Source organism: Panulirus ornatus, chromosome 33 (assembly GCF_036320965.1).
Source record: "Panulirus ornatus isolate Po-2019 chromosome 33, ASM3632096v1, whole genome shotgun sequence".
NCBI lineage: Eukaryota > Metazoa > Arthropoda > Malacostraca > Decapoda > Palinuridae > Panulirus > Panulirus ornatus.
Window position 1 is genome coordinate 16,499,031 of NC_092256.1, and position 9,855 is coordinate 16,508,885.

Here is a 9,855-nt window from a genome sequence, read left to right on the forward strand (position 1 = left end):
CAGGAACGGGCATAGAAAGGCCGAGCACTTGAATGTAGCCTAACACAAGCGCTATCTTGACCCTGCTTCATTCGTAAATTCCGGTCTTTATCTCTTTGTCCGAAGTAAACTGCAATCCTGGCACGATATCTGGTAAAGACAGTCATTAGAATTTTCAGGTGATTATTGCACGAAAGTGCACTTGTGAAGCTGTGTTTCATATCTCCGTGGATTCATAGGAATATATATATATATATATATATATATATATATATATATATATATATATATATATATATATATATATATATATACATGACTGAGAGAGAGAGAGAGAGAGAGAGAGAGAGAGAGAGAGAGAGAGAGAGAGAGAGAGAGAGAGATTCTGGGATATAATACCCGTGCAGAGAGAGAGACTTTAAAAACCCAATAAACATGACAGGTATCATTGACATTAACAATCCAAGAAGGCTCACCTTAACTCCCTGATGGAATTGGCCAATATACTCGACATCCACAAGGGGGGAAGGCAAAGGTCACGGTTAGGTCAGAGTTTATACACAATGGTCAAGGTCAGTTCCTTCATAAAAAAAAGGGGGGAGGTTTAAGCCTTCGTTATTTTGTGCCAAGCTTAAGAGAGAGGAGTGATAGATGCCACACTGCAACGGTGTGTTGTGTATACAGTGTGTATGTCTGTGTATATACATTCGTCTAGGCATTTATATGTTGGGAGCAGCTTCCACATGAGGCAGGGACACGAAGGCAGTGAGAGGCGGGCCTCGGCAAAGTCACGCCACCCAACATAAACCTCTCGTGAGGAAGGTATCATAAAACAGGTTTTATAGGAGCGGGAATATCCAGTGTGTAGTGTGGGACCTGTGTGTGTGTGTGTGTGTGTGTGTGTGTGTGTGTGTGTGTGTGTGTGTAATTACACATTTATCCATCTGTATTCTACAACCGTCACAGCTGACAAGATCCACAGCAATAGCTTTCTGTGAGGCAGCCAGGTTTCGTGTTTCCCTTTGCTGTTGTTTTCCCCCAGAAAAGCACTTACAGGCAGCACCTCCCCTGACATCGGCCGTCCTCACCCTCACAACACTCGCCCCGTTTGTATCTTCTTCCTTCACGTCAACAACATCAGAATCCATCATCGTTATGTAAGCTTTCACCCTAAACACTTTAGAATGATTTTCATCTTAGTTTTTCATTCCTCTGCAATTCTGAAATTATATATATATATATATATATATATATATATATATATATATATATATATATATATATATTATCCCTGGGGATAGGGGTGAAAGAATACTTCCCACGTATTCCCTGCGTGTCGTAGAAGGCGACTAAAAGGGGAGGGAGCAGGGGGCTGGAAATCCTCCCCTCTCATTATTTTTTTTTAATTTTCCAAAAGAAGGAACAGAGAAGGGGGCCAGGTGAGGATATTCCCTCAAAGGCCCAGTCCTCTGTTCTTAACGCTACCTCGCTAACGCGGGAAATGGCGAATAGTTTGAAAAAGAAAAAAAAAAAAAAAAAAATATATATATATATATATATATATATATATATATATATATATATATATATATATATATATATATATATATTGGAAAGGATCATAAGTGAGCGTGTGATCAAGTATATTCCTATGAGTCCACAGAGAAATGAAACGCTATAAGTTCCCAAGTGCACTTTCGTGGAGTAATCACATCATTGGGGAAGCTACATTTCCCCATGGACTCAGGAATATATATATATATATATATATATATATATATATATATATATATATATATATATATATATATATATATATATATATATATATCGTACACTCTTCCATTTGGATATACAATAGATTGTCTATTCATTTCTTGAGTATTTTAATCTGACACTTTCAGGCTTTTGTCCCTGTGTCATCAGAACACCTCTTCTTCCCTCTGCTAATTCCTCTAATACAGTTTCTGATTCATTTGTTATCCTCGATTCCACCGTTTCGGCAGCTGGTAATCGGGTTACGCAAGAGATTTGTTTTTTTTTTTCGTATCTGCAATAAATATACCATAACCGGTTATACTACGAGCTGAAATGCTTTTAAGTTAATACGTGCTCAAACCTCTTGTTGTTCATTTAGATATTATTCAATCATTTAGTCTCTATCTCACCCCCTCAGAATTATCTGTCATGTACAAGATTTACCATACAGACCTTACATTATTGTTCTTGACCTAAAGAGCAATAGAATTCGATAACCCACCTGTAGTGGGTAATATATAAAATCTCTGCATTTTATGAATTTCTTTTTACAACATTCCTGCAGATATGCTGTGCTATTCTGTGCGAATTATCCCATTTCTTATATTCAGTATGTCATGATTTATCAGTGATAATAATAATAATGATAGTAATAATAATGATAATGATAATAATAATGATAATAATGATAATAATAATAATAATAATATTAATAATATTAATGAATAATGATAATAATGTTTATACTCATACTGTTATTAATGCTAGTATTTTCATTATCATAATTGTTGTCATTATTATTATTGTCATTATTATTATTATGATAACAATAATACTACTACCATGATAATAATAGTAATTATAATGATAATGATTTTAATAATAATAATAATAATGATAATAATGATAATAATGATGGTAATAGTAATAATTATAATGATAATAATAATTATGATAATGATAATAACAACGATATTAATAATGATAATGATAATAATAATAATAATGATGATAATAATGATAATAATAATAATAATAATAATGATAATAATAATAATAATGGTAATAGTAATAATAATGATAATAATAATTATGATAATGATAATAACAACGATATTGATAGTGATAATAATAGTAATGATAATGATAATAATAATAATAATGATAATAATGATAATAGAAGAAGAAGAAGAAGGAGAAGGACGGGAAGAAGAACCTGGCCTCACATAATCACCATAAATAGATTACCAATGTCTCATGGGAGAGAGTCAGTCTTTATTACTTTTCTCATGTGGCCCGTGGGTCTGGGTTGGGTGCGTTATGGTGTGGCCCAACGCACTCTACACACTCACTCTCACCCGGGGGCTCACGAGGGGTCCCAACATTATCAAGGGTGTGTTTGTATATACATACAGTGCACAATGACGCCTGGTTCAGTTTATGTGTGTGTGTGTGTGTGTGTGTGTGTGTGTGTGTGTGTGTGCGATTACCTCCGTGTATGGGTAGGGAATTCTACACACTCGTGGGGGCTCCATCACTTGAACTATCTCTCTTATATCATACAGCTTTTTATACTACTGTTGGCTGTTCATATTCACCGTCTCATGACTCAGTTCGATTCATTCATCCTCTGCGCTCATTATACCCTAAGGAAAGGACCTGGGTCCTACCAGGACTTTTCACAGTGTAGGCGTTACCCCGAACTCCCCCTGCAGAAGGTTACAACCCCAGGGGGGGAAATAGAAGTCATCTTGATCGAGGCTGTATATCATCCTCCTCAGTTGACAAAAACAAAAGAAAGCGTCAAGTCACGTCGGAAAAGCTTTTCTCGCATCGAAGGAGTCCATCCTGGACCCTTACTACGGAGCGTAGCGCAGTTCTTTTTGAGCTGCATAGATCCTCTGGAGTTAGGGGGGGGGGGTTCCTGGATAACACCTGGACCCCTGTTCTTAGAAAGAGTGCGTCTAGCGGGGGTGGATTCTAACAGCGTTGATTTGTCGTCTGTGGTCGTGTGCAAAACATGACACGCTGAAGTCTCTTTTTAAGTGACTTTATATCTCTTGAGTAGTACACTACACTACGGTATTATTTGCTTTATGTTACTGAACACTCAGGTGCACTATGAAGGTCCCTGGCTGTATATATATATATATATATATATATATATATATATATATATATATATATATATATATGGCGATGAATCACGAAAGAACACGTGATTCACAGATATGCTCGAAGCCGCAAGGAAGATTTAACACGAAGATTCGAGCGCTTTCGTGATAATTCATATCTTCAGGAATACAGGCATTCAGGAATTCCTAGATATGTAAATTACCACAAAATGTGTTCAAATTCTCGTATTGCATTTTCTGTGTGGCTACCAGAATATATATATATATATATATATATATATATATATATATATATATATATATATATATATATATATATATATGTGAGAGAGAGAGAGAGAGAGAGAGAGAGAGAGAGAGAGAGAGAGAGTTTGAGTGAGTGAGTGAGAGAGTTGGAGAAAGAGAGAACGGATGTGAGCGAATGCTGCCTTTCTTCGTCTTTTTCTTCTGCTACCTCACTAATGCGGGAAATGGCCGAAAAGTGTGAAAATTATATATATATATATATATATATATATATATATATATATATATATATATATATATATATATATATCATGAGTGTGTACACGAGACGACAAAATGCAAAAAGCAAATTCAACCTGGAATTTATAGATATGTTTCTGCCACGCGTGTCCACATAAATCATCAGAGTATACATATACACAGTCTAGTATGTATACCCTCAGCGTTTGAACCCGTGTGCTTGAATTAGCCCAGAACGTAATCCTGAGTCAGATGAGGGGGAATTCATGACTTCGAATCCCCCACCGGTGTGCCAAAAACCGTCCTGTGAACATCGAGACGAAGGCTTCAGTGTTCCATATCGAACTGGAGAACTGGATTGATCCTCGGACCTTTTATGATGAGAGGTTACGCTGGAGGGAATGTCAGTGGTGAAGGGTATGTCAGTGAGTCTCAGAGTACCTGGTGGAGAGGCTTTCATGATCTTCCCATGACCAGGAGTTCCAGAATTGATGACAAAGGGGGGTTGTCATGACCATTCCTTCTTATGGAATTCCAGAATACATGGCGAAGGGGATTTCATGAGCTATCTTTGATAATGAGTTCGAGGACACTTGGCACGCGGAGATCTCTCGAACTCGCTCCGATAAGTACGTTTTCCAGGATTAACAGAAAGGAAGTGGTCGTGTATTTTCCCTCGACAAGAGACCCCTTTTGAAAGGATGATAACGAAGATTCCACGAAACGTCCTTTGATAAGGAACGCCTCCGTAATACACGATGGAGAAGATCTCGAGAATATCTTGAAATATGTATTCCTTCCAGACCAGATGATATTTGAACCTCTCTTGACCTTACACTGGAATGGTTGTAAGGAAAAAATTCACTGTTGCTGGGTGTCTCTTAAGACCCTCTTGAAGAGTGTGATGTACTGCCACCTCCACCTCTTCCCCTTCCTCTAACCAGACGGGGTTTCGAAGCCGCGAATGATTGAGTCCACTTCCTCAAGACACTCGAGGTTTGCATATGTCACTCTACCATTCTTGAGGATGAGGTGGGAGGAGCAGGAGGAGGAGGATTCCAGCCCATGTCCTGGGATATACCACCTCATTATGACCTCATCCCACAGAGACAAAGTGTTTGGATCTAGTCTCCCCCACCCAGTGTGTGTGTGTGTGTGTGTGTGTGTGTGTGTGTGTGTGTGTGTGTGTGTGTGTGTGGAAAGCAGCGTTTTAATCCCTTCCAAGAAACACGTAACTATGATCGAACGTGTGAATTTTTCAAAGCTAGCCGTGGCGGTGCAGAGAGATCCTGAAAATTAGGAGGGGAGATCGAAGCCAACCAACCATTCAGAATTTCTTCGAGTAGATCATGTTTTCTTTCTATATCCGGAGCCCATGCGAACGAACGATGAATTCCTCTGAAAACTCATCATATATATATATATATATATATATATATATATATATATATATATATATATATATATATGAGTCATATCATGAAACCTGAGCATTAATGATTCCCTTTTGTATCACGTTATCTCCCGATTATTGAAAGACAAAAAAGAAAAATCCTTTTCCTCCTATTTATGTTGATAGACTGACAGTCACCTTTACATGATTCGTATAGTAGCTTCAGGATCTGTGCCCTAGAGGGAAAAAAATAAATAAATCCTCGTTTTCCTTCGTCATTCTGTTATTCCTTCCACTGATAATAATGATGTAGGAAGGGATTATTTCCAGCCCCCAAGCTCCTGCCCCTAAGGCTCGCCTTCTATGAAATGTGGAAAATCCCATTTCTCTCTCCCATATCCACAGGGATTATATATATATATATATATATATATATATATATATATATATATATATATATATATATATAAACAGGTGAGACTCTTCTGTTATTAATGAAAATCACATATGCCCGTGGCAACATAATGACAACCCATATATTTTTTTCCGAATCACACAAGTTTACAACGAACGTTTTCGTTGTACGTATGAAAGGCTCAGTTCACGGGGCGAGCAAGTTAATTAGATTACTTCCGTAGCAAAGTTTATCTCAGTGTTGGAGAGAAAGAGAGAGAGAGAGAGAGAGAGGGGGGGATGGGGAAAAATTTTAATTATTGTATAATTACTAGGTGTAATTATCGAAGTAAGGATTTGGAAATGTGTTCATTGTGTTGACAGGTTTATTCCGTGTTTTGTGAACAGCTGGTTTTCCTCTGATGTGGTCGGGATTTTTTCCCCCCTCTCGCAAAACCCGTGACACTAACAGAGCTCTCAAAGTTTTGTAATGTTAGATTAAACTTGATAAGTCATTTTAGTGTACACTAGTTTTTTTTTTCCCCTCTTTTTCTGTCGAGCGAAACTTTATTCGCATTGACTAGTTACATAGGCCGCCGACGTGTGGGTAAACTAGTTTATTTAGCGACAAGGGGAATAAAACAGGAAAAAAAAAGAAAAGAATTTAAACTGCCTGTGAGATCTGTGATAGTTTGCTTCACCATGTCGTTCACTAGTTTAACCAGTTCAGTGCTATCTCTACACATGTCAGTTCTCTCTCTCTCTCTCTCTCTCTCTCTCTCTCTCTCTCTCTCTCTCTCTCTCTCTCTCTCATCACATACTCTCGATTTACTTCTAAAGTTAGATAGAATATAGTTATCTATATCTCTCTCACCAATCGCTAGATAAAAGCAACACGTATCTGTCTTTTTCTCTCAACCGGATTTGACTAGGTTTCCACAATCTTCACTTCGTCAAAGAAGAGTAAGAAGAAGAAGAAGCAAAATCTCTTATGGCATGATCCAGTCCCCTATTTTAAGCAAACTCTCTCACAACATGATCCAGTCCCATATTGCACGTAAGGATGGGATATGGATATATATATATATATATATTTTCTCAAAGATGATCACAGATACGCCTGGCTTATCTCCTAGTGAGCCACCCAGGGACTTAACTCACACCTGTAGTGTGTGTGTGTAATGAGAGGCAAAACAGGTGTCTCTATGCAATTTAGATGCGGGCAAATTACTCCAATGAATATCAGATTAGCACACCGGCGGGAAGGAAGGGATGTGAGGGTGTGAGGAAGGGATGTGAAGGTGTGAGGAAGGGATACGAGGGTGTGAGGAAGAGGTATGAGGGTGATGGGAAGAGGTGTAAGGGTGAGGAAAGGGTGTGAGGGTGTGGGGAGAAACACTCTTAATTTTTATTACCCCATTTTTCCTCATCCTTCACATGTAAGCTACTGCCTGACTAAGCCTAACGAGACGACGTGTGAGGAAACCTCATGGAAATAATGAGGTATTTATCCCCCCCTCCCCCCTCCTCCTCCTCTTTCATCCCCTCCCCTCACTCATAATTTGGAACCCAGGGAGGTTTAGGCTCATACTTTTCTTGATTTCTCTTTTGGGGGTTGGATGGGGCGCGGCTTGCCTGAGGAGGTGGGTTGTGCTATAAGGAATTTTGGGCTCGCGGTGTTGTGAAAAAGTTAGACAAACGTTACTGTATAGGTTTAGATCAAAGAGTTAACACGAACTGAACTCATACTCATTCTTAATATATATATATATATATATATATATATATATATATATATATATATATATATATATATATATATATGTATATATATCTGTGTTTACGATACTCTCAAACGTCTTCGTTTTTCCCATAAATTCTTAGATATATTTCTTCTTCCATTCACGATCAATATACCCTAATTTCCCTTCACTATCGTTTACAAACTACGGGTCATAACCTAGAGAATTAAAGCTTCGGGTGTGGCCTTTAATTACACACCTGTGCCCGGGTGTATAGAGGTCAAATTTTACAAGCAAGAGGCACCATTCATCCATCAGCGCATTACATCACACACACACACACACACACACACACACACACACACACACACACACACACACATGTAAGAGTGACTTGGGGCGTTAGTACATACAGTTAGCTATTACCGCCCTTATCGTCAATAAATTACAGTGACTGCTACAATTAGAGGAAGCGTAATAAATCGTCAAACACGCGCGAGCAAGACAATTAGGGAATGAATCATAACTGCCTGTCTCCCTTCCCCCCCATCCCCCAGCCCTTTCTACCTTGCGGATCAGAAAACGTACTGTTATGGAAAACGGGCAGAGGGTAGGGTTCTGTTTCACTTACCTGTTATCGTCGCCAGAAGGACTGCGGGCAACAGAACCAGCCTGACAAACTCCTGGCTTCCTCTGTTGATCTCCATGTTTGTTCTCTCTCTCTCTCTTTCTCCTCTATTCCTTCTTTAGTTTATGACCGTGGGGAGAGGAGGAGGAGGAGGAGAGGAGGGAGGAGGGGAGAAGAAGAAGAAGAAGAGGAAGAAGAGAGACTTTCTGGCATTGTTCCTCCTCGCTGGTGAGTTAGAATAGATCTTCCCCCAGCCTTCTTGTCAGTGCTCGACCAAGCCACTGCTAAGTTCACGCCATATCAGAGACGTTTCAGGTAGTGGTGGTAGGGGTGGTTGGTTGGTGGACTGGTTAGCTAGTTCTCTGTGGTGGTAGGCTGTAGTAGCAGCAGCGGCGACGGCGGCTCCTCCCTCCTCCTCTTCTTGGCGAGAGCAACACCCGTTCTGTCATCTCAGTCTGAGGCTTCGAAGCTTGTCTCGATGATTCATCGCAAGAAAACGTAAATGATTCACTCGCTACAAGAAATCTGAGTCAGTAAAAAAAGGGAGAAAATTTAACCTAAATTAGTTTTAAAACTTGAGAATATGTATATGTATATTTTTTTTTTTGTATCAGTTTCTCGCAAATAAACACTTCAAGATTCAAAGATATCTCTCTCTCTCTCTCTTTTGTAAGATTGAGGCAGGAGTGAACACGTGGTTTCGACACCGCCTCGTACTGGCTCTGCGGTTAGGTGCAGCCCGGCGGATGCAGGGAGAGCGAGCGAGTGAGTGAGAGAGAATGAGAGAGGTAACCTTCCTCCACCAGCGCTCAGCGGTGACTGAGGCACCTCGCACGTGGATTCGTTCAAATACCGAGGTGTTACCGTGTCAATCCCCGAGCCCGCCAAATATCACCTGAAAATCACGAATTCGTCCACCCCCCTTTTTTTTTTTTTATTCCTTTTACGCCGGCAGTCCCGGCGCCTTCGAGCATTTTGCCACCCCCTTCGGCGTGATTTTATAGTTCGTTTTATTATTTCGATCCTCGTTGGCGAGATGAGAAATATGGAAGAATAAGAAGCCCATCTCAGGTGCCGGTGAACCAAGATGCCGAACGGCGCAGGCGCCTCGTCTTCAAGGCAAAGGGTTGCCGAATTGCGAACTCTTGCGCCGAAAATTATTTGTGCTCGAACCTCGAGATTACTTTATTCACGAGTGGGTCAAAAGGACACACGTCAACACCTACCTCTTAAGATACCTCCTCCGTCCGTAGGCTGGAAAGTACCGGGTGATCTCTATCACTTGTATCATTACCCAGGGCCTTGATGATAACCACACACACACACACACACACACACACA

At 39.6% G+C, this 9,855-nt stretch overlaps 1 protein-coding gene across 1 annotated transcript in view; it reads right to left on the reverse strand.

Moving 5' to 3' along the window:
• The window catches only part of LOC139759496 (uncharacterized), a 198,060-nt gene extending 188,744 nt beyond the window's left edge, over positions 1-9,316 (reverse strand). The window contains exon 1 of the mRNA XM_071681677.1: positions 8,518-9,316. Coding sequence (XP_071537778.1) covers positions 8,518-8,593 — 76 coding nt within the window. The 5' untranslated portion in view covers positions 8,594-9,316. The remainder of the gene's footprint in view (positions 1-8,517) is intronic.
• Positions 9,317-9,855: the final 539 nt, after the last annotated feature.